This window comes from Neolamprologus brichardi, chromosome 1 (assembly GCF_056152115.1).
Source record: "Neolamprologus brichardi isolate AB-2024 chromosome 1, ASM5615211v1, whole genome shotgun sequence".
Classification (NCBI taxonomy): domain Eukaryota; kingdom Metazoa; phylum Chordata; class Actinopteri; order Cichliformes; family Cichlidae; genus Neolamprologus; species Neolamprologus brichardi.
Genome location: NC_142104.1, coordinates 22,580,836 through 22,606,086, shown reverse-complemented (window position 1 = coordinate 22,606,086; position 25,251 = coordinate 22,580,836). Strand labels below are relative to the sequence as shown.

The following is a 25,251-nucleotide window of genomic DNA, read 5'->3' as shown; positions in this document are numbered from 1 at the left end:
TGAGGATGTTGGAGGGAGGACTCATTTTTATTGGGATGTGAGTGGATGTGCTGGGAGGCAGGAAAACAAACACTGGACTGGAGACTCTCTGTGCCCCTGACAAGGAAACTGGACCAGTTTTGGGGAAGTTCCAGCTCCCAGGGTGTGATGTGGAGACCCAGCCTCGAACGAAGTCAGGCCTGAAAAGGCTAACAACCCTGACCGCGGTGGCTTTGGGCCTTGGATTCCTGGCTGGAGTTGTGTCTTCAGCCAGTAGTTTTACCCGGAGAAAGAACAAATAAATCTTGTGTAACCCACTGCAGTGTGTGTGTGGTGGTTCGTTACTGGTCAATATTAGAGCTACTCCTTTCTTGTACGGAGGCCATTTTGGGCCTTACGTAACATTTGGCGTTTGTCGACAGGATTTGTGACCAGCATACAAACCCACCTGCCTTAGACTGATCAATATGGCGGATGAGCTATCTGAAACCATTAATATGGTGTCACCATTCTTTATTGGTGCACCCTGGGTACCAAAATTTTGTGGGCTTAACACGAATTATGAAGATTGGGAGAGCCAAATTAGTGCAATGCTCCGTGCTCAAAAGTGGTTGATAGAACAGCAGTGTGATTTTGTACTGAGTGCATTAGGAGGAGAACCACGACGTGAAATTCTTATTTTGGAGCAAGTGGAGCGGGATACTCCAGATAAGATCTTCCTTCAACTTAAAGAACTGTATGGGGATAAAACAGCTGTGGGTACCTTGCGTGCCATGTTTTATGAGTGCAGACAAAGGGCAGAAGAGCCTATTAGAAAGTTCACATTACGTTTAAGGGAGATAGGCCATCGCCTGCAAACAAAAGAGCCACAAGACCCTCGGCGGGCCGACCTGCACATGCGTGATCAGTTTGTCTTGGGCCTCAGGGAGGGTGAGATACAGCGCGATCTACGGCGTCTGTTAAGGCATGACCCTAATCTCTCATTCGAACAGGTGCGTAAAGAGGCTTTGCAATTGGAAGCAGATGCGCTGCATAGTTTGTACGAAGACTCCGCTTGTGCTGTAGTAAAAGGGGATCTAAAGTGGCAGGATACCTTGAATTGGAAAGATAAATTTAAAGCAGAGATTCTCGCAGAAATGAAGGAGCAAATTATGGATCTCAAGAATACTCTTCAGGAGGAGCTGAGGGAATTTGTTCGACCAGCACCAATGCCACAGACGTGTTCAGCTCCCAGAGGTGAGAGAGAAAGGCGGAACTTTAGTTCCTCTCAGTATAGGAGATGTGCTGAAGTGTCTGAGCCACCCCCAGCGACAAAGCAAATCTCACGGTTGGTGGAACGACCACGGCATAAGTGGGATGAACAAGGGCAGCCCATCTGTAGTAAGTGTGGAGCCAGTGGACACATGGCAAGAGAGTGTCGGGGCACTCCAGCTCAGATGGCTTTAAACGAGTAAATCCAGTCACTATGGGCCAGGTGACTGGAAAGGATGACAGTGGTCCAGCCCAGTTAAATCACTCTCAATTTCTAGGGACATGCCGTCAAGTAGAGGTGTTCGTTGATGGTAAGGAAGTGACATTTTTGCTAGATACTGGGTCTAATGTAACATTAATGCCACAAGCCTGTTTTAGGAGATTGTTTGGTGAGCAGGAGCCAGGAAAAGAAAGCGACCTCAATTGGTTAAAGCTGAAGGCAGCGAATGGATTGGCTATTCCTTATGTGGGCTATGTGCTAGCTGAAGTACAGGTGGGAGACATTACCTTGAAGGATATGGGAATTGTGATTTCAAAGGACGATCCCAATAATCCTAATGCATTACCTATCTTAGGTATGAATGTCATCGTTCCATGCTGGGATATGCTTTTCTCAAAACCTCAGATACAGACCCAGACCTGGCCTGTTGGCTCAACTGTAGACACCCAACAAGCGTGGGCATCCGCTTTTCAGGACTGTCAGAGAATTCAGGCGGCTGCCCCTGTACAACAGGTGGGGACCCTTCGACCAGCTTATCGCCATCCGGTGATGGTCCCTGAGCACAGCGAGCAGGTGATTTGGGCCAGGGCTCCACAGACACTGAGGAAAGGACAATGTATTTTGGTGGAGCCACTGGAAGGGCCTAGTACAGTTGCTGTTGCTCGATCCCTAGGAATTGTCCGTAGAGGCCGAGTCCCCATCAAAGTAAGGAACCTCAACCCTTTTCCTATCACGTTACGACGTTACGAGGCCCTTGCTGCATTCTCCACGGAAAATGTTGACATTCAGGAGCCTTTTGAAGTTACTTTTGAGCAAACCAGGCCAGGTATTGTTGAAGTTGGTGTGCACCAGGTGAGCTCGGAACCGCCTGGTAACGGCCCTCATATTGAAGTTATGACACAAGGGAAGTCAAACCTATCCATAGAGGAGCAAGAAAAGTTAAATGGTCTCTTGAGGAAATGGGGCGATGTGTTTGCTGCCGACGAAGAGGATTATGGCCACACGGATGTAATCACGCACTCTATCCCGACAGGTATGGCACCTCCCATTAGAGAGCGGTACAGGCCAATTCCCCCTAAAATGTATCAGGAAGTGCGAGAGTTGCTGAATAATATGATTCGATCAGGGGTGGTGAGGGAGAGTACAAGTCCCTGGGCAGCACCCATTGTCCTGGTACGGAAAAAAAATGGGGAATTGAGATTTTGTGTGGATTACCGCAAGTTAAATGCAGTGACACATAAAGATGCCCATCCACTACCTAGAATTGAAGAGACCTTGACAATGCTGACTAAATCAAAATACTACTCCACTCTTGATCTAGCAAGTGGATATTGGCAAGTGAAAGTTTCCGAAGCTGACAGAGAAAAGACTGCATTTTGTACTCCTTTTGGCCTGTATGAATTTGAAAGAATGCCTTTTGGTTTGTGTAATGCCCCAGCAACATTCCAAAGGTTGATGCAAAGTTGCTTGGGAAGTCAAATCACAGAGTCTGCTTTTGTATATCTGGATGATGTGATAGTATACTCACCGGATTTCAACAGCCATCTAGAGCATCTGCAGGCAGTGTTTACAAGATTGAAGAGCTATGGGCTGAAGTTGCGACCTGATAAATGTGTTCTTTTCCAGCAGCAGGTGAAATTCCTGGGCCACCTGGTGAACAGTGAGGGTGTGGCTCCGGACCCTGATAAGATTGCTGCTGTACAGAAGTGGCCGGCCCCGCAGACTATTCATCAGGTGCGTTCCTTTTTGGGCTTTGCCGGTTACTATCGGCGGTTCATTGCAGGATTTGCAAGTGTTGCTAGGCCTCTTAACTCATTGCTGGTGGGAGTACCTAAGAATAAAAAACAGAATATTCCCATAAACTGGGATGAGAATTGTCAACAGTCCTTTGATCTTCTGAAGCAGAAACTGCTAGAGGCGCCTATTTTAGCTTTTGCTGATTTCAGATTACCCTTTCGGCTCTACACGGATGCCAGTAAAGTGGGCCTTGGTGCAGTACTTTCTCAGGTACAAGATGGGAAAGAATGTGTGATAGCCTATGCTAGCAGAAGCTTAGCACCCACAGAAAGAGATGATGCAAACTATAGCTCCTTTAAATTGGAGCTGCTCGCTCTGAAATGGGCGGTGACTGAGAAATTTAAAGACTATTTATGGGGGTCTCTGTTTACAGTTTATACTGACAATAATCCATTGGTCTATTTATCGACTGCAAAAGTGGGCGCAGTGGAGCAACGGTGGGTAGCACAACTTGCAAATTATCAATTTGATATCAAGTACCGGCCCGGCCAGGAAAATGTGAATGCTGATGTTCTGTCTAGAATGCCATTGCAGGTGCAACCTCAAGATCTGGTGTCCCCACAGAGGATGGGTGAAGGAGCACGGGTTCAGGCTGTGAACATTGATTGGGATCCAGGACACTGGAAAAGCTTACAGGAGCAGGACCCCACGTTGTATAAAGTGAGACATTATATGGCCCAAGGAAGGACACCATCGGGGGAGGAGAGACGTCAGGAGTCTACTGCAGTCTTAAATTACATGAGACAATGGTCACGGCTGGAGCTGTTGGAGGGTGTGTTGGTCCGCAGGGGAGTGGATTCCAACACATATGAGGTTTATTATCAAATCCTTGTTCCTTTGCAGGAACAGCAATTAACATGGAAGGCTTTCCATGAAAGGAATGGTCATCTGGGGGTGGCAAAGACACTCTCAATGTTGCGCCGTAGTTTTTACTGGCTTCAAATGGAGAAGAGAGTGCGCGACTGGACAGCATCCTGTGAACGGTGTGTACGTCATAAAGGCCATGGTGACGGTAAGGCCCCGCTCGTTCCTGTTTTTACACACGCACCTCTCCAAATTGTGGCGGTTGATTTCCTTACACTAAGTAGACCGGCAGACTCATACCAGTACATTTTGGTTGCTACTGATATGTTTACCAAGTACGCTTGGGCAATACCTACCAGGGATCAGACTGCTTCAACCACAGCTAAGATGTTGTTGAAACACATTATTCAGCCAATTGGATGTCCAGAACAACTGCACTCGGACCAAGGCACCAACTTTGAATCCGCCCTCATAAAAGAACTCTGCCAGTATTATAATTGCCAGAAAAGTCGAACCACTGCCTATCACCCTCAGGGCAATGGGGCCTGCGAACGTTTCAACCAGACATTAATAAACATGTTGTCCACCCTAGAGGAAGAGAAGCGAACTCGGTGGGTGCAATATTTACCAGAACTGCTCCAGGCCTATAACAATTCTGTCCATGCATCTACAGGTTACACCCCCCACTACTTGATGTTTGGATGGAATGCTCGTCTGCCAGTTGAGCTGTCTATGGGGATGAAGAGATCCACAGAGCCAACAACCACCCAAGAGTGGGTTAAAAGACATCATGAACGCTTGAGGCTGGCATACCAAATGGTGGAGAAGAGCAGTCAGAAGGCTGCAAGCCGGATGAAGGGCAGGTATGATGTTGGAGCTAGAGCAGCTCCATTGCTCCCAGGAGAAAGGGTTTTAGTCCATACAACAAGAAGAGATGGACAAGGTAAACTGGCAGCACACTGGGAGGAAGATATCCAAATTATAGTCGGCCAGCCAAACCCTACAAACCCAGTTTACAGAATTCGGCCGGAAGGTAAAGATGGTCCTGTTAGGGTGGTTCATCGCAATCGCCTGCGCATATGTACTTTCCTACCTTCAGATGACTATAAAACAGGAGATGGCACCCCAGAACCAGAGACGACAGCCACGCATGACATAGCGACAGTCTCAGATCAGTGGTTGCTTCTATGGAGCATGGCACAGCAGAGGCCAGGGTCAGATCACTATCCCCCCTCCTACCAGTCTGCCCCTGTTATTCAGGAGGGTCCAAGGAGATCTGCCCGTGAAAATTTTGGGAAACCCCCATCTCGATATAGTTAGTAGAGTGCCCGAGGACGGGCTAGGAAAAAGTTGGGGTGTGTGTTACAGAGTATAGCATGGTGGAAAAGGATGGAGAGAATCCGCCACTAAGCTTTTGGGTTGGCATAACTTTAGATTTTGTTTTGTATTAATTGCATGCTTTGGTGTTTGTGTTTGATGTGAGGTGTGTGCCACACCCATGTGGGAGTGGAGATTCTACTCTAGTCCAGCTGCCAGCTATTTGGAGTTGAGTACAGGGAACAGCTGATTGGGGAGGATTGGAGCCCTTCTCTATAAAGGGGAGAGGAAACAGGAAGTAGGGGTTTTTGTTGTTGTTTTTTTAGTAGGACACTGGTGTATCAGGGAAGCCTCGAAGATCCAGGATGAAGTGTGCACATTTTAAAGGAAAAGATTTTTAACCTGGCCTGGTTTTGCTTTTAAAATAATCTGAGGATGTTGGAGGGAGGACTCATTTTTATTGGGATGTGAGTGGATGTGCTGGGAGGCAGGAAAACAAACACTGGACTGGAGACTCTCTGTGCCCCTGACAAGGAAACTGGACCAGTTTTGGGGAAGTTCCAGCTCCCAGGGTGTGATGTGGAGACCCAGCCTCGAACGAAGTCAGGCCTGAAAAGGCTAACAACCCTGACCGCGGTGGCTTTGGGCCTTGGATTCCTGGCTGGAGTTGTGTCTTCAGCCAGTAGTTTTACCCGGAGAAAGAACAAATAAATCTTGTGTAACCCACTGCAGTGTGTGTGTGGTGGTTCGTTACTGGTCAATATTAGAGCTACTCCTTTCTTGTACGGAGGCCATTTTGGGCCTTACGTAACATCTGCGTAACAAGTGTGTGATGTTGAAACTCACAGCACTTAACATGAGCAGCCACTGAGCTTGCTTTTTATTTCACAGGTGATTGTCTGTGCAGTTCATGTTAGTGTGCAAGAATCTGCGTTTCTGCTACTTCATCGAGTGTGTTGCGTGCACCTTTAAATCGAGACGTCATCTGGCCTGATTTGAAAGAAACCATTCAAACTCAAGCTTGAACAACCTTGAAGCTGTGAAAGCCCCCTAATGAAAGAATCATCACCTCTGAATGCAGTTAAGGTTTGTTGGAAAGTGAGCTGAATGACAGACCGGGTAAGAAAACTATGCTCAGACCTTCTGCCTTTGATTGTGAGATAAATATGTCTTACAGAACATTCAATAAATTTTAGATGTATTTATTTTTACCATTTATTAGGGATACACATTTCCCTCTGTTTATAAAAGACGCTGGCCTCTTCTTCGTCTTTCACCTTCTGTCACTGATTATTTCGATTTTTGTCACAACGTCCTGAATATTCAAATTGACAAGGGCACACGTGCTGCTATATCAGCTGCTAATAAAGCCCCATACACAGCCCCACATGCAAACACCGGTGATTGAAGCTCTCGAGCTGTTGTTGTGCACACAGGCTCACACATTTTGGTCATGTGAGAAACCACTTCACACCTCTCCTACCCCTCTCTGACTCTGCTGAGGGCAAGGAGGTTGAAGGGTAAAGCTGCTGCCAGTGTTAATTGCTGCAGATCATAACGGTTTAAACAAAGCAGGACTTTAAAAAAAAAAAAAAAAAAATTAGATTTTTCTTCATTTAGCCTCATATTAATCATTATCAATGATGATGGCAGAGTGTTTTGGCAAGGACAAGATGTTTGGCTGTCACAAAGGTTGCTGTAAGCTGTAATTAGCCCACACATTCTGAGATTTATATTTTGTTCTTAGATCAAAGATTTTATAGACACATTTATAGACAATCTACTTATGTACAAGATGTTTAACATGAGTTATGGCCTGCTCTGGATGTTATGAGATGGACCATCTGTTTTTGAGTAGTTGGCCTCCATTCCTGGAGGAGTGCAGCATGCGGCTGTGCAATGCTGGTTGGTTGTGGCTATCTTTGAACATGTTGACGCTGCATATCCCAGGCATGTTCAGTAGGAGGCCTACTGAGAGTAAATCCTGGCCAAGGAAGTACTTGGATGTGCTCCTGATCCAGAAAGGTCTGTACTACTCTGGCAGTGTGGAAGTGGGGATTCTGCCTCAAGATTATCACATGTTGGTGTGGTAAACTGAACCAAGTCTCAGATGTGCAGGTGAGTTACTTTGTGTTTGGTAAATAAATGACTGCTATTATGACAAGAATGTAGTAATTTAGTCTACGCTAAAACTGGTAATAGGAAGAATATGTGGTAATGAATGGATTGATGATCCTGATATTTAAAAATTCATTATTAGACTAAACAGGTTCTTGTTGTTAAGCATCATCTCATATTGATTCTCTATATTTCGCTGTTTAGCTACAGTATCCTATAGATTTGGTGGCTATTAAAGGAAACACATATTACATCACACTGATACAAACAACATGTGCATCCTCCAGTCTGATAAAAGAAATATTCTCCTTCTTGGTCCTATGTGAAAATCTCCCTAAAACTTGAATAACTGGTTGTGCCACATGAAGCAAAAAACTACAAAAATACATTTGTTATAATTGGCAATTAATCTTTCATCATGGTGGAATTTTGGCCCACTCTTCTTTGTAGAATTGCTTTGGTTCAGCCACACTGGAGGGTTTTTGTGCATGAACCTGCTTAAGGTCACGCCAAAGGATCTTGAAGAGACCACTTGTTGTTGTCCTGCATAAGTCAAGTGTGTTTGAGCTTCAGGGTATGAACTGATGGCTGTACATTCTCCTTCAGGATTTTCTGGTAGAAGATGCAAACTTACTTTTTCACACAGGGTCAGGTAGGTTTGGATAACTTTTTTCTCTTATTAAATTAAATAATCTTTTAAAGACTGGAGTTTGCATTCACTTGGGTTATAGTTATCTAATATTAACAATTCTTTGATGGTCTGAAACATGGGGTGCAGGTGAAGAAGCAGAGTCTGTGTTTCTGAAGAGAACTTTAATTCTGGGAAACTAACCATTTGTTTGTATTATGAGTTTGGAGATCTTTGATTTTTAAATCAATTCTGTCAATATCATATTTAATCACTGAAATATGACCTAAAGACAATTAAACAACAATGGCTCAAAAATGTACCTGTTATATTGTGCACATATACAGTTTGAAAGGCACAGTCAAATCATATTTAGCGTTTTAGGGTGTCACATACTGCAGATTTATATTTCACTGCACAACGACTTGTGAAACTGAGGAGGAAAAAGCACAGTGGCACAGTTTTATGACAGCGGCAGTGGCGTACAGCTACAATAGTGACTTTGTTGTAATTGGTTGCAGAAGGAAGTGTACATCTTTGAAGTGTTGCACTTAAATGCATGTTGTCTTTTTGTGGCGTGCTGTTGTTTTGCAAAAAACAACGAGAAGTTGCAGAAGATTCTGCGCAGAGTAAACTTCTCACTGTTACTATTATCCTCGCTCTGCAAGCCTCTGCTAAAACCCTCCCTCAGGAAAAAAGTGTTCTCTAAACACATGTCTAAGCTTTATATATGATTTTCGGTCTACAATGACTTAGTATCAACTTATTATCCAAACTTCAAAGGCAATACACAGCTGAGTCATGACAACTGGTTGTACTCTGGGCAGGAAGGCGTGACAGTCCTGGCATTTGTATGACATTTAATACCCATTAGGGCCATCATCCCTCCCCATTGTGTCAGAACCTGAGAAGGCACAGCTGCAGAGGACTCAGAGTATTTCAATTCCTCTCTAAACCACACAGTATTTTAAAGAAGAACATACTGCTTCCCGTCAAGAAGTAGAGTGTAAGTAAAAACAAAAATAACGGTGTGATGTGAAAGACTTTAGGCACCAGTGATTTGCATGGAGCCTTAAATACTTCTGTCTGGCCTAACCTATCTCTTTAACTTGAGCTCAAGCAGGCCTGTGGTTACAGCAGTTGTCCCAATGATTTCTTTTTTCCCCCCCTTGCACTGATAGTTGATGTTGCATCTTTAATATTGGGCCACAGTCTTGCGCAAAGATGCTTTATCATGTGCAAGGGCCAGAAATCAAACTGCCAGCCCTGCAAACAGTGAACAAATCACTTTACCCTTACATAACATTACTTTAGAGTGTTTTTCTTTAATTTTTACTATTATTAGTAGCAGTTTTTCAAAGATAACTGTATTTTTTAGCCTGTTTCTTAAATGCTTTTACATGAGAGCAATCCATGTGTCACCACTGACATAATGCCAGGACTGTTGATATTATTTAATAATTTGTTCATTTTATGATTTAAAAAATGTTAGCTGTATGACCTTTAACCTATGGTACATTGTTATCTGGATTATTACATTCAAAAATGGCATATGTTTAAACATAAATACATACAAGCATGAATAAATGTCACAATATTTGACTACAGTACCTGAGTGAAAATATGTAGTTACTTTCCTCCACTCAATAGAGGCATCATCGACGCATTAAAAAAGAGCTACCCATGGTTACTTTGATCTCTATAGCACATTTAAAAGCAACAAGGTTGACTACAAAGCAATGGAGTTTTAAGACAGAGTTTAAAAGACTGTAGAGACTTTTCAGTATGAATATTGAGCGGAAGGTTATTCCACAGTCTCGTGGCTGTAACTGCAAAAGCCGGATCCCCTCCATGCTTAATTCGAGACCTCAGCTCTATTAAGAGATTCAGGCTAGATGACATCAGCTCTAAAATATCTATTTGATGAATTCAGTCGAGGTGTCAGTAAAGCATGATAATTATCACGTATAAGAATATATGTAAAAACTGAATACAGACATGGATACTCTTTAATGGATTTTAATGATTCTGAAAAAAAGAGAAATCAGGAGGATAGATACTGGCATTTCAGCACAAAGACTGGTTTATATTTTAATCTTACAGTTATTTTGACAGCTGACTCTATTATTTCCTGATAATATCTGAAGGGAAGTGTCCAAGCAAGCACGTCTACCATGAATAAGGCTATCTATGATTAACAAATGACAGGAAAAAAAATCCTGCTCTATTATTGCCTTATCGAAAACGTGCAGTGCAGTGAATATGGCAATGGTGAGTGAAGCCTAAAAGGATTCTGTTTCCCAGTTACCCACGACAACAGAGTACATAAACCAGCAGCTGAGTACACAACGCACTTCTAACTGACTGACTGACTTAGAAAATAGCTTTATTTTGCAGAACTGGTGTCACAAAGACCCATTCTTTCCCATGAAGATTAAATTTACAGAGTAAATTTGCCTTGAAACTGAGTTCCTGTTTGTTGTGGCAAATAAGCAGGACGGGAACTACAGGAACAGGGCTGTGTTGGGAAGTCTGAATAAAGAGCTTGAACAAAAATGACTAGACGACAACAATAATGACTTCCTGTCAAGATGAACCCATATATATGATTTTTCAGACACAGTCTTACCCAGTGTGACTAACAACCATTGAGTGCCTAGACGGCAATCAATTAAATTCATATCAGTTTTATTTAAATGTCCCCAAATGACAACCATGGTCATCTCTAATCACTTTATATTGTACGTATGTCAGAGGTGTCAAACATAAAGCCGGTGGGCCAATTCAGTTCAATTCAATTCAATTTTATTTATATAGCGCCAAATCACAACAAATGTCGCCTCAAGGTGCTTCATAGATACAGAGAAAAGCCCAACAATCATATGACCCCCTATGAGCAAGCACTTTGGCGACAGTGGGAAGGAAAAACTCCCTTTTAACAGGAAGAAACCTCCGGCAGAACCAGGCTCAGGGAGGGGCGGCCATCTGCTGCGACCGGTTGGGGTGAGAGAAGGAAGACAGGATAAAAGACATGCTGTGGAAGAGAGACAGAGGTTAATAACAGATATGATTCAATACAGAGAGGTCTATTAACACATAGTGAGTGAAAAAGGTGACTGGAAAGGAAAAACTCAATGCATCATGGGAATCCCCCGGCAGCCTACATCTATTGCAGCATAACTAAGGGAGGATTCAGGGTCACCTGGTCCAGCCCTAACTATATGCTTTAGAAAAAAGGAAAGTTTTAAGCCTAATCTTAAAAGTAGAGATAGTGTCTGTCTCCCGAATCCAAACTGGAAGCTGGTTCCACAGAAGAGGGGCCTGAAAACTGAAGGCTCTCCCTCCCATTCTACTTTTAAATACTCTAGGAACAACAAGTAGGCCTGCAGAGCGAGAGCGAAGTGTTCTAATAGGGTAATATGGTACTACAAGGTCATTAAGATAAGATGGAGCCTGATTATTTAAGACCTTGTATGTGAGGAGCAGGATTTTGAATTCAATTCTGGATTTAACAGGAAGCCAATGAAGGGAAGCCAAAACAGGAGAAATATGCTCTCTTTCTAGTCCCGCATTTTGGATTAACTGAAGGCTTTTCAGTGAGTTTTTTGGACATCCTGATAATAATGAATTGCAGTAGTCCAGCCTGGAAGTAATAAATGCATGAACTAGTTTTTCAGCGTCACTCTGAGACAGGATATTTCTAATTTTAGAGATGTTGCGCAAATGGAAGAACGCAGTCTTACATATTTGTTTAATATGTGCCAGAGCCAGAGTCAGCCCAACAAAGACTCCAATCCGGCCCATTGTACAACTATATTTTCATTAATTCTACAGCTTGTTCTGCTGACAAAGACCTCCCCCAGAGAAATTCATACTACACCATAGTAATGAAATAATAAAATAATAAAATAAATAAATAGGATTTTCTGTGAATTAAAAAAATAATTCTGCTTATAGTTAGAGGACAGTTTGGGCAATGAGCTACAAGAACTTTTTCTGTATTTTTACACATTAATTTCTTATAATTTAAGCTCAAAGAGTTGATAGATTTCTTTCATTAACTACAGCTGCATTTCTTTATCGCGTGGAGAAAACAGAGATGTACTGTTCAAATTGTACTTCTTTTTCTTACACTGAGATATTTCAGGGATTACATGTGCAGTTAAACTACTTGTAAGCCAGCTGGAAAAATGGGTGTTGGAAGTTATGGAATTGTTTTGTTTTTTTATCAGTTTTATTGTATTGTTACATTGGATACATTTTTTTTACAGTTCCTGCTGTGCTTAGCAGGAGCTTTTATTTTAAGCTAACTAACCTCTATGTTAAACGTGTAAAGTGTAATTACATATTGCACTCATGTTATTTTCTTCATGGGTTGCAAATGTAAATTTGATGATGCTAATCATAGTACTTGATACAGAAAATGTTATTTTGCTACTTTAGCTGTCATAGCAATGAGGAGAGTTAGTGTCCCAAGAAAACAAACTTGATTTGATAACTTTTTTGTGCCGGATTTTGTTGTAGTGTATGGTCTAAGGACACTTTAAGCTCTAACATTCATATTTTAATTTGTCTAAAACTGTGTTACGTGTGTATGTCTATTGCAACTATCATTTATATTTGTTTCTCACATTTCTATAGGCTCTCAATCACTTAGAAGACAGAACCACACATACAGATTATTATAATTAGGAGTTCTCATGTGCACGTTTATGCTTTTTAATATGCAGATGTTTTTCTTAAAGTACAGATTGCAAATGTGCCTAGAAAATGCCCAGTATTGCATAAAACCAAATACAGATTATTCTGAACCAGTGAACCTCTTCATTATACACAACATCATAACTCAAAGTAAGTGAGTTATGTTTTGAGTTCAGGACCTGCTAAAACTTTGAACTGAATTTTACATGTGACACCTCTTTTCGTTTGGCCTCATGCCCCACAGTTCATCATATGTGACATATAAACCTCCAACATCTTGTCTCATCTTTAAAAGTTTGGTGTTTTTACAGAACTTGGGTAACAAATATTCAGTAAAGTGGCAGTTGAGAGCAGTGAATATTTTAACATGAATGATAGTCTACTTCTGCTGTAGATGCAGTTAAAAAAAACTGAATTCAGTTTAAGAACTAATGCATATGATTGTATAAACTAAACAAAAATGTAAGTATGCGTTTAAAAAAAAATGTCCATGTTAATTCTACAGCTGTGACCTATGCTGGTGCTTTCAGGGGTGATGGAGCCAGACAGAGCACTCCCTGACACTGGTAGAGAGTAATGGTGTTTGACAGGGATATTAATATTTTAACAGCCATGGAAAAGAACTCCTTGCACTCTGCTGCAGATCAGATAAAAAAAAAAGTACTTTTTAACTCTCTGGATTTTTATTTCAGCTAAAAAAAGGTCAAAGCATTAAATGATTTTGCGCACACTTCAGCGAGCAGCTTAAGGGGTAGAACTTCTTTTTCTATTGTTCCTGCCCAGGACTGACAGCATGCCAGACAAGTGAGCTGTTATAAGATCGTGAAGTGATTTATAGACGTGGAATTAGTATAAAAACAGTCAGACCACCAAAGAAAGGACTGTAAATTCATGTTTTCTTCTCTTAATCGTGAGCTTTCAAGGGAAAGTCCTGGCCATGGGAAGCTCCTTACATTTGTGGTACGATGAATGGTAGGTGTCAGTAATAAGGATAAATATCTTTGATGTCTCATTTCAGGGGCAGTATGTTGGTACAGTGAGGCAGTTTGGTTTAAACCTCCTAGTCACCTGCAGTCTTTTAGTGCAGAGGTACCAAAAAGTTTGAGTTCTCTCCTGGTACCACATCTTCACCTCCTACAGTCCCAAAACATAAGAGTTAGTTTAGTTGTTGCTTTGATTTCAAACTGTTTAGACATCAAAGTGTTCGGTTGAAACATGTACAGAAGGAGTGAAGATATATTGTCAAATTTTGTGCTATGTGTGGCAGAAAAGGCCCCCAATGGATTTGTTAAATGAAAACGCATAGCTTGATGGGGAACTCAACAAAAAACAGAAGCAAACAGAGAGTTTAAAAACATGGGAGGATATAAGGGCAGCGTGGCAACACATGTATGTATCGGTATATTAGGTGACAGGCTATCAAAATAAAACAGGAAGTAACAAACAAGGTAAACAAACATGGAGATGAGACTGATTTTTACATCACTTCATGCCTCCTGGATGCCTCTATTGGAAATGTTGGAGAGAATATGATTTTTGACTGTCTTGGGTTGACTTATAAGTTTTTCTTTTCTTTTTTTCCTGGTAAAATCCTGCTCTCCTCCTTTTTTAAGATAAAGTAACTAAAGAAAATCACCATAATTAGAAATGCATGAAGGAAGAAATGAGAAGAAGGAAGAGAATCACAGTATTTCATTTCTTGAGCAATTTTATAAAAGCCAGCAGCAGTTTCCATCGTGGAGGCTGGGGACTATGGCAAGCAGATGAAATGACTCACTTATATATTTGAGATGATAGTAATAAAGACCATCAGTCTCATTATGCCTGTCTCCTTGACCTAAGCTTGTTTGTCTTAACAGTACAATGAAAAAGAATAAAATCAATCATCTCTCCTCCACACTTTGATTTTTCCTTCTCTTTTATCTTTGCTATCACATTGAATCAACTAGACAGGCGGCTGTCGTCATATCGCTGTTCAGGGCATTTGTTGTTGAGACAGTTCGTGATTTGTGGCAGAGTGAACACACCTGCCAGACAAAAATATCTTTGAAGTCTTGCTGCTCTAGGTGAAAGAAAAAAAATGTGGAGGCAACACTTAAAGTCCTCAAATTCTGAGTTGGGTTATTTTCTTTTGATTTATTGTTAACTTTTGCTTTCACGCTGATGACTGCACATGATGAAATGCAGTCTCAACCTTTGAAGCTTTTAAGTCTCTTTTCAGAATGGGCAACAGGGAAACTTCACGTCTGCACAGAGCAGTTCCTCATGAGGACACATTATTAATCTGACACCTGTATCAGCAATGATGTCTCACATCATTGTGTTTAAGGAAAGTAGACAAAATAAAATTCAGTTTTTAGCACAGATGAAGTTAAGGTTTGATTACATTAACACATCTTTAAAATTACAAATGAGAAAGATTTAAGTAGTTGGTGAAAGTCAGTAAAAGATGATACAGAGCATTCTGAATACAACGTAATTTTTCTTTCATAAATTATGGCCCTTTTAGAAACATCAAGGAGGACAATAAAAGGTTATTGGTTTCACAAACAAATCTGACCCATGCTCATAATTTCTTTTTTTAAGAAGCTGAGATGGATCAGCGGGACTTGGTGGCTACATCCGTATTTGCATAGTATTTGCATAGTATTTGCATAGTCACTGGTCCAAAGGTTGTGCACCCATTTGTCTTTTTACATCATTTCATAACAAGTTGATATTGGCACCATCTATTCACCACATAACCAGCCAAAAGTCTCAGACTGACAGCTTAGCTAAAAGGAAACAGTTATACCATTTTAGAGCTGTAATAGCAGCAGCATTCTCTTCCTTGACAGAACTCCTCACCAGTGTTGTGGAGTTGTGTTTCGCTTGCAAGTGTTTGTTCAAAATGTAAAATTGAGCCAAATGGGAACCCCCAAGGCTAAAAAAACTATGCCAATGCCAATGTTTCTCAAATGGCCACTTGCAGCTCCAAAAGTAGGTCAGCCTTCTTTAAACTACCCACAGCCAGCTACAATATGCATGTGTATCAGTGGATGTATGGCCATTAATTAGAGTTACTGAACTGGATCTCTTGTGCTTTTGGAGGACTTAATATGATTAGCCTTCTAGTAGTATTGGTTATTGCCAAATACAAGAAATCCAATTTAAGAATAAGTTTATGCTTACATTTTGATGAGTGAAGGTCTAGAGTCTCTTTCTTAACACTAACTAGCCAATAACTGAGCACAACACTCATCCAAATATGGTCCAAAAATAAAGAGTCAGATAGCAGTGGGTAATATTAATGTCACATCTTTAATATACCGTCTTTGAGTAGAGCTCCATAGCAGCTGATGGATTTCTGTTATAACCTTGGCACAACATAATGTGAACACTCCCATAATTTGATAACTGATCTGTTGTATTTTATTAGACCTCACATCATCAGAGCTTTCTTTGTTAATGTATTAAATGAATTATTAACAATTTTTTCAAATTTTACATCACACATGTTGGACAAAGTGGTTAGCAAGATGAAACTCCTTTGTTTACGATGCTATATCACTGAAGCTCGTTTACTTGCTAATGGTCATTGTGTGTCCATATGAAGCAGCAATCATAACTGATCCCAGAGCAGTAAAAGCTGAGAGTGGCTTCGTATACGGGTCTCTCCTTAGTTAACGGTGAAATACTAGTGCTTTATCCACAAGGAACATGTGCAAACCTCCAGAAAAAAATCTGCTAGCATTTTAGCCTTAGGTCGAGTCTTAACGGGAGATAAACACACTGGTTTGACAGAGAAAGGTGCAGTTTCCTATGAGCATGAAACAAGCGCAACTTTCAGCGAGTTGCAAGAAGGCAGTAATGTAAATGATGGCTACACATATTAATTGACAGTTGAGATGATGATGATGATGATGAGATAGCCTTTATTTGAGGAGCTTTATGACATCACTGTCCAAGATGAAAGGAGAGAGATTGCTTTTACTGTGGTACATTTTAATGTCTGTTCCTTCTTCTTCTTTTTTAAAAAAAGTATTCAGTGTATTTTTCCCTCTCTTCACAGATTTAAATGATACAAAACAACAGGTGTTACTTCACAAGCACTTTAAAAAAACAAATCACAGATTAAACACCTCCTCAACACTTAAAGGACAGCCAAATTACTACTTCCTTTTGTACATCGCAGACATTGCTTCAAAGCGCACAGCAGTTGATGTGTCTGTATCTCCTCTCATAATGCTGTGGATCCAGGGCAAATACGAGGAAAGCTTCATATACACTGCGTGCTTGTACCTAGTGCAGGATTTATCATAGGAAAGGATCCCTGCAGCATATATGTCCCCAGTTTCAGGATCTGTGACAGCCAGAGCGCCACCTGCATCCCCAAAACAGACATTCTCCTGATATTCTGTGGCAGCAGTGCAGATCATGTCATCATCTACAGTTGGTGTGAGTGCAAGACTTTCATATTCAGCCCTACACTCAGAGTGATTGGCCAGGGGGACTACGATGTGTTTGAGAAAGGGAGAAGGGGTGAGAAGGGGTCCCCAGCCCCATCCAGTGATAATTCCTGACCCACGCACAGCCTTGGCCAGGTCCTGGCCTCTCTCTGGTAATGGGATGGGGGTCACTTTATCATTTATAACGACAGGCTGCTTCAGCTGGATCAGAGCCAGGTCGTTGTTCCAGTCAGACTGGTTCTGAAAGCCTGGATGGAGAACAACCTGCAGGAGGGAAATGCAAAAGTTTGTTCTTAAATTTGATGTTGCATTTAGCTTTGTATTTTTTTTTCACTTTCAAGCAGTGCTTCCTAACACAGAATAAACATGTAATGAAATATGAAGTAAGAGCCATTAAAATGATGACAAATTTCCCGCTGATAATAAATTTTAAGGTCTAAAGACACGTAAGTATGCCAGATTTCAAAGAAGTTCATAAAAGGTGATATATTTTCACATGAATCATTTGGTCTCATTCAGTAGAATTCACATCACTCACCCTGAAGGTTTGAACAAATCTTTTTAAGCTCAGAAATGCTAGCAACTACGTGGTGTTAAAAAGCAATCCTTTCATAACTTAACTTTGACTTTAATGAAAAAGATATCCGCATACTTGATGATTTTATAAATTTGTGGAACCTTAAAAACATGGTGTGTATGGAAATGACAGAGCAAGAAAACAAAAGAAAAACAAACATAGAGTAAAATAATATAATTCTTGACTCTACAACAGTTTCCTTTCCTCACCTTCTCAACAGCAACCTCATTGGAAAATTTAGCATCATCCTTTTTTGTAATTCCCAGGTACACTTTGGGGATGACAGGCTCCTGTCCCTGAATGTCCTCCCGACTCTTCCTAACAAAAAGGTTTCTTCCAGCCGTCAACACCCAGCGGTCAGAGATGAGAGCACCGCCTGCATAACCTCCATCCAGTATGCTCTCAGCAATGTAGACCATGGCCTGCCAGGGCACATGAGGAGCCAGTTTCCCACCAACCATTCGCCTGGAGCGGAGTGATGCTGTCCTGGAGGCTGGGAAGTTAACGCAGACATTCTTATATATAATCCTGTCGATCCTGTCAAATATTGTCTTGGCCTACAGTTCAAGTTTACAAAATATAGTCCATCACAAAAAAGCTTCGTCATCCACATTTTACAAAAACTATTGACCTCTGGAGACCATTTATCCACATATTGGGACACTAGACATTATACTCGACCGGCACCTCATACTTTAATTCTGCTCAGTAAAGTGTTTAAACTCATTATCAACCTCTTTAAAATACTTTCTGTTAAAAAAGGATAATTTTTTTTACCTGTGATGTCCAACTAAATCCTAACAAAAGTTTGGGTCGTAAGTTAATGTGTTTAGATGGGTTAGTGTGACTGACAAAGGGCAGCATGGTGGTGCAGTGATTAGCATTGTTGCCTCATAGCAAGAAGGTCCAGAGTTTGACTCCACCATCTGGCCAAGACCTTTCTGTGTGGAATTTGAATCTTATCTTCTAGTACTCTAGCTTCCTCAAATAGTCCAACATGCAGTTATTGGGGTTAGGTTCACTGATGATTCTAAATTGCCCAAAGGTGTCAATGTGAGTGCGAATGGTTGTCTGTCTCTATGTATTACACATGTGAGACTGGTGACTAGGGCTGGGCCATATCATACTATTCACGGTAGTACAGGTATAATGTTAGGCAAGGATAAGAAAATGAAATATCGCGATAGAATATGGGTAAAAAGGGCATTCGCAGTGTCTTTGTTTTCATACGCACATGACGGAAAAAGCATAGCGGCGATGGAGAACGAGAAGGGCAAAAGCGGATCGTTGAATGAAACGGATGAACCAGAATTGGTTTTTAAAAACGTGCAACTTCAGTGATGTGGAACCGGTTTGGTTTTTGTCCATCAGATAGCCACCAAAGTACTTTTTTGTTTTGTAGAACATGTAAGCGGACCGTCGTTATTGCTGTATTTTTCTGACTATTTTTCCGACTATAAGGCACTCTCAAAAATCGACAGTGCACCTTATAATCCAGTGCGCCTTATGTATAAATTCTGATTCATACATACGTGTACCGATTTTATGTGGTACCCAGCGCTCAAAAATTTGTCAAATGTTTTAGTACGACTTTGCTAAGCTACGAACCCACAACGCTTGATGGATTGTTGGAGCATTACGGCTGCCGTAGTCAGGAGCCACCCGGAGTGATACGTACTGTGGTTCAACATAATATTACCGTATTGTGTGTGTATAAGGACCCCAAAATGGCACCTGTTAAGAGACATGCGTATGACGCGGATTTTAAACTCAAGGCGTCACGCAGTACAACTTGGGAACAGAGCAGCTGCGAGAAAATTCAGCATTAATGAGTCAATGGTACAGAAGTGGAGGAAGCAAGAAGAATGCGTTGAATAAAGTTAGACTTATCTGACTGCTTTATTTTGCTTAATGCGCCTTATAATCCCATGCACCTTATGGTCTGAAAAATACGTATTTGACTTATTTATTTGGCACACTGCAGTTTCATGTTGCAAAGCACCTCTTTTAAACTTTTGTGGATATTATACATGGTTATGCTCATGATATGTCCATATATTCCACTGGAAATGCATTTTGGTTAAACTGTCAGCAAGGCATTTGCACTGTTACATTTTTATATAGCTTGAATGCACATAAAAAACTGCTACTTGTTTAAGTGAAAATACATTGATGGAGGTTTTTTGCACTAATAAAGTTGTGGAGTTGTAAACTATTTTGTCTCGCATCAGTTACATCGTCAGTTATATCGTCGCCGCAAATTTTCAAATATATCCCTCCATTCAAATTGGTTGAATTAAACATTTAAAGTAAACTACTGTGCTTTGCTGCAACTCTTAGCCCTACATAATTTGCACAAAAAACAACATTTATGCCCATAATGCTGACTTTAAGTAATGTGATCACATGCACATTTTCCATGTAATTTTGTCACATAAACACAATCTAAACCATTCAGTTTAATGGCATCTGGTCAAATGCAAGTACAGAGTATAGATCTTTTGTTATAATCCTGTAGTATCTTTGTTTTCATTCATTTTATAGTATAAAGTGCTTTGAGATTACTTTTATTGTCATCTTAATTTTTTTTTTTTTAATGAAGTACAAATTTTTGGTATTCCCATAAATTCTGATTCATTTGTTGTTGTTTTAAAAAAAACCCAGCTTGCAATCTTTTCATTGCCTGAAACTGTCACAAATGTTATGTTTGACTCGCTCATCCTGTTTTGCTGCTTTCTAATTTGTTCTCTCTCTGTCTTAATGAGACCTCCTGCATAAACGGATATATAGAACATGTTTGTTTTAGGCGTAGACCTTAAGGACACTTTGTCAGTTTGAGCATTTCTGCTTTGTTAACAGCACTTTTGCTCTTTCCCATTTTCCCTCAAGTAGAACTTAAACCTAATTAATAAAACATGATCTGCTTGATGTCAGGCTTGTCACGTTTTACTTTGTGCCCTTCAGTCATTAAAGAATATTGTTATCTCTTCCTGCTTTTTCAGCAGAGCTTTTCCATCTGAATACAACACTTTCTTGCTCTAAAAAGCCTTTTCAGAAACAACAGCCTTTAAATAATGTATCATGGAGCAAATTATGGGATCTGTTCTCTGTGCTTTTAATCCACTAGGCTTTTGTGTGGCTGAGATAATCATGAAGACCGCTTTGACTAATATATTGATAGCTCCGTTCAGCACTGAAAGACTATCATCAATTTTCTTCTAATTTTACATTCTTCTGGCAGAATTAATATACCAAGAATGAGTTCCAATATTTTGTTCATTTATTGTATTAAGTACAGCACATAATGGATTACAAGAAATGAACAACTTATTATTTTAACACATCACAGCAACAATGAATGGATTTAGTATCTGTGCTACATTTCTTGTTTTCTTTGTCTCATTATGTTAATATTTTTAATAAACAATAGCATCCTTTGTCTTATTACAAATGTCTTTTTCATCACGTCTCCAGTGGGTTCAGTTATCTTTCACTGGAAACTGATTGTTTGGATTATTGCAAAGTTTTTATCAGCTGTTTGAGGAGAAGCAGGGAAGCAGAAGATTTCCCTTTCAAAGGCAGTAGCCTCAGAGCCAAATGAAGGGAAAAAAAGAGAAGTCACCAGTCCTCAGATCCCTCAGGAAAGCACGTGTCATTTAATGCAGGAGTTATCTGTCTGAACAGCAGCTGCAGAGGAGGTTTCGCTATAACCCAAGGGTGTCAAAGTCATTTTAGTTCAAGGAATACATGAAGCCCAATTTCATCTCAAACTCATATTTAATACCCTGATATTTATAAATTGTTCCCTTTTAGTTTAAAGAAGTATAAGAGCTTTCTTGCAGTAATCAAATTGAATGGTATACCCATTTACAGAACTGATGAACAGCCTACATTTTAAAAAAAGCAAATTTGGCAGCTCTCATTCCACACTGTGGTATGCAAATGTGTTAGGTTGCAAAAATAGACCAACAATATACGAAAAAAGTCTAGAAACAATGGCCTATATTTTTTGCAGCTGTTACTGTAATTTGCAAGCCCACCCAACTGGCATGATTTGGAGCCCTCTCACAGCCCACTTCTATGTCTGACACAGCTGGTGAAAACTGTTTTTTTCACAGCTTTGAACTTTGTGGGTGCTTGAAGTGAAAAAGCGGCTGCTGCTGCTGATACTGAAGGAAGTGCAGTGGTAAATGTCACAGTAATCTGAGAGTATGGCAGTAAGTCAAAATGCGGTTTGTTCCACACTCATTGATCGGAACAAAGCTGGAATGGATTACCATAAAATTTCATGTACACAACAATATCATAGTGGTATTCCCTGTATATTGTCATTTTGTTTTAGCTACGTTTCCGAATTTACAAAATCAGTTCAGTTAGTTACAGTTAATTATTTTTAAAAGTCCTATTTATATGTAATTAACAAAAGTTGTAGTTTTTAGTTTAGTTTTGGTTAAACGTTACTGAACTTTACTGAGACCCATATTTAAACTGCAACCGTTTTGATTTTTATTTTTTTAACTTGTGGTTTTTAGAAGCGATGAAATGTTTCTCCAACTGAAAACGCAACATTGAGATAAGAGAATCAGCTTTCAGGGTAACTTGATGATGCTTGAATACTTTTAACTATCCGTGTTTGAATTATTTGGCTTTATGCTGTTATTTCTTATTCCGAGGCCAACTGAGCCTACTATACTGGCTGACTGATCTTTAGCTGTGATAACCTCTGATTATTCTGCTGACATTCAAAACAAGTTGCTCTACAATCTGCAAAATTAATGACTTCTTTTTGTAGTAAGTGCTAATTAATGTCAATTGTTAGAATGCTTACATGGATATTTACATCACTGGCTTACTTATAAAGCAAGATATGACATGATAAACATATCTGTTAAATATCAGCTGTCACGGTGAGCCAGTTAGCGTGCTGACGTCTCAGTTTGACTGAAAGCAGCATTGCTGTTTAAGGCTTTTTTTTTATTCTTGGCTGGTCAAATACTATACCATGCAGAAACCTTTTTGTTACATGAAATATTGAAATAAAAAGCTTATTTCGAATTAAGAGTTTGTGTGTTACCTAACACAGAGCCTTTCATCCTTTCTTCAGCATGAGCCACATCTGCCAGGCAGGCCCACGCAGCCAGGACGACCACAGTCAGAGAAAACCTTCACACGACAACAAGAGAGAGAAATGATGAATAAAAATTAAATGCCTCTGCTTCTGTGGGTCGGTGGAGCTGGGAGCAGATAAAAAAATTGAATGAGAAACTGTAAGGAGTCAGTTATTCAGTTACTGAGATCAATATTTCAGCATTTGATTTACAGCATGTAGGAAATGATAGATGACGAATGGAAAACCTTTCATGGTAAAACAATGCTTTGATTTATGGATTCTAATTATTAAGAGATTTGATGAAAAACAAAAAATAATCCAACTTACGCCATTCTGTGGATCATATTCATCTTCTTCAACAATGCTAAGTCTCTTCTGTCGAGTGTGTTGTGCATTTTTCTGCTGGGAGTATTTATATCTGCTCAGAGGCAGCACCTCTGCTCTGGAAATTTCTGTTTAGAACAAAAGCATCGATTCCTGAAATCTAAAATAAATAATTGTGCAATCTGACTTTTATTCCTCTATTCAGACGCTCTCTAAAGACTAGAGTCAGGGTGCATACAATCTGGGGCACATCCATCTTTTGTTAATATATATGATATATTTTGTTGTATAATAAACTGAATTAAATTAAGTATAAAAATGCACAATGGCAAAATACCATAGCACAGTGGTAAAACGTGTTCATTTCTGCTGGTTTAGTCTATTTTTTTATTTTTCTTCTTTTTTGTATTTTAACACTTTAGCTCAGCAGTGGATCTAACGAACTGCAGGTTTTGTAATTCTGTGTTTTTTAATTTTGCAAAGTATAACAGTTTGTACTTTGGTCATAGATTTACTTCATAGTTTACTAAAGGTAAACAGTGCTGACGGATTCTGACACACTGCTATCACTTGTGGATGAGAAGTATTTTGCAACACTGTGTTCAGTTTATTTTGTTATTACACAAAACGAGGTTCAGATGAATGGGTTTGTCTGTAGGGAACAAAAACGCAGCATTTCATCAGATTCATGGAAGTAAATAGTTACCTTGTGCTGGAATAATTTAGATGTGTTTCATGGTGGGAAGTCCAGAATTGAGGCTTTGGGTATTTATTTAACAGAGGCTGTGGAGAGGTTACTCAGACGTGTTCACTACAATGTTCTTATTATTTATTTTGCATTGGGAGTGGTCTAACCAAGGTTGAAACTATCAAGAGGAAGAATCATACAGCCTTAATGCCTAAAATGTTGTGATGCAGTGTAAAATGAAATTAGAGTTTCTCAGAAGTAAAGATGGGCAGAGGGCCCAATATCATCAAAAGACTCTGAGAGAAATCTCTCTGCACAAGAGACAAGGCCGAAAATCAGTACTGGACGCCAATGATCTCTGGGCCCTCAGGCAGCACGGCATTAAAAATAGTCATGGTTCTGTCATGGAAATCATTGCATGTGCTCAGGAACACAGTTAACTATGCTAGCCACGGACGCAGGTTAAAGCTCTATGATACAAGGAATGAGACATACGTGAACATATGTTTTCTAGAATTGCCACGATCTTCACTGGGCCAAAGCGCATCTAAAATGGACTGAATTGAAGTGGAAAAGTGTTCAGTGGTCAGATAAAACAAAATACGTATTTATTTTTGGAAAACATGGAAGATGTGACCCTCTAAAGGGACTAACAGTGCTAGGTTCAAAAGCCTGCATCACTGATGGTATGGGCTGTATTAGTTTGGAATTGGCAGTATTGGCACATGTGAAAAAGGCACCATCAGTATTGAAAGGTATATACAGGTTTTACAGCAACATATGCTCTCACTATTTATTATTTAAGGGAAAGCGTTGCATATTTCAGCAAGACAATGGTAAACCACATACTGCATCTATTAGAACAGCATGACCTGCATGCAGTCCAGACCTTTCACCAGCTGAAAACAATTTGGAGCATCATCAAACAAAAATATGGCAAAGAAGGCCCAGGACTAGAATCCTATATCAGACGAGGCTATCCTCAATTTCCTGACATTTATGGGCTGTTGTTAAAAGAAGAGGGAATGCTGCAACGTGGTAAACAGGCCCGGTCCCAAGTTTCTTGAGACACGTCAATGACATCAAATTCAAATTAGACTCAATATTTTCCTTAAAATTTCCACTTTTTTTTCATTTTAAATGTTCAATATGTAAATAAAATATGAGATTTGCATTGGATTCCGCTTTTATTTACATGCTACACAGAATTAGGCTTGTATCTTATAGTGTTTGCAACACGTATTGAGGATTTTGGATCACTGCGATAGATCTTCAAAAGACCAACTGAG

The 25,251-nt window shown here is 40.1% G+C and overlaps 2 protein-coding genes across 2 annotated transcripts; one reads left to right on the top strand and one right to left on the bottom strand.

The window, feature by feature from the left end:
- The first annotated feature begins 1,444 nt into the window (after window positions 1-1,444).
- LOC148106404 (uncharacterized) lies at window positions 1,445-5,371 on the top strand. The gene is made up of 5 exons (XM_087843328.1): window positions 1,445-2,002; window positions 2,081-2,623; window positions 3,077-3,184; window positions 3,782-4,019; window positions 4,725-5,371. The coding sequence occupies exons 1-5, from the start codon at window positions 1,445-1,447 to the stop codon at window positions 5,369-5,371; spliced, it is 2,094 nt and encodes a 697-aa protein (XP_087699454.1).
- A 10,725-nt stretch (window positions 5,372-16,096) lies between these two features.
- hp (haptoglobin) lies at window positions 16,097-23,360 on the bottom strand. The gene is made up of 4 exons (XM_006780280.3): window positions 23,278-23,360; window positions 22,915-23,003; window positions 18,050-18,333; window positions 16,097-17,527 (listed from the first exon to the last, which is right to left on the bottom strand). Exons 1-4 carry the CDS (start codon window positions 23,343-23,345, stop codon window positions 16,967-16,969), a joined length of 1,002 nt encoding a protein of 333 aa, XP_006780343.2. The 5' UTR covers window positions 23,346-23,360; the 3' UTR covers window positions 16,097-16,966.
- Window positions 23,361-25,251: the final 1,891 nt, after the last annotated feature.

Coding starts and splice junctions, on each gene's coding strand:
- LOC148106404 (XM_087843328.1), top strand. CDS start 1,445: ATGGGCCAGGTGACTGGAAAGGATGACAGTGGTCCAGCCCAGTTAAAT. Junction 2,624..3,076: donor GGGCAGCACCCATTGTCCTG/GTACGGAAAAAA, acceptor GTTCTTTTCCAG/CAGCAGGTGAAATTCCTGGG. Junction 3,185..3,781: donor CCCCGCAGACTATTCATCAG/GTGCGTTCCTTT, acceptor ATGCCATTGCAG/GTGCAACCTCAAGATCTGGT.
- hp (XM_006780280.3), bottom strand. CDS start 23,345: ATGCACAACACACTCGACAGAAGAGACTTAGCATTGTTGAAGAAGATG. Junction 18,334..22,914: donor GATGAAAGGCTCTGTGTTAG/GTAACACACAAA, acceptor TTAACTTCCCAG/CCTCCAGGACAGCATCACTC. Junction 17,528..18,049: donor ATGAGGTTGCTGTTGAGAAG/GTGAGGAAAGGA, acceptor TCCCTCCTGCAG/GTTGTTCTCCATCCAGGCTT.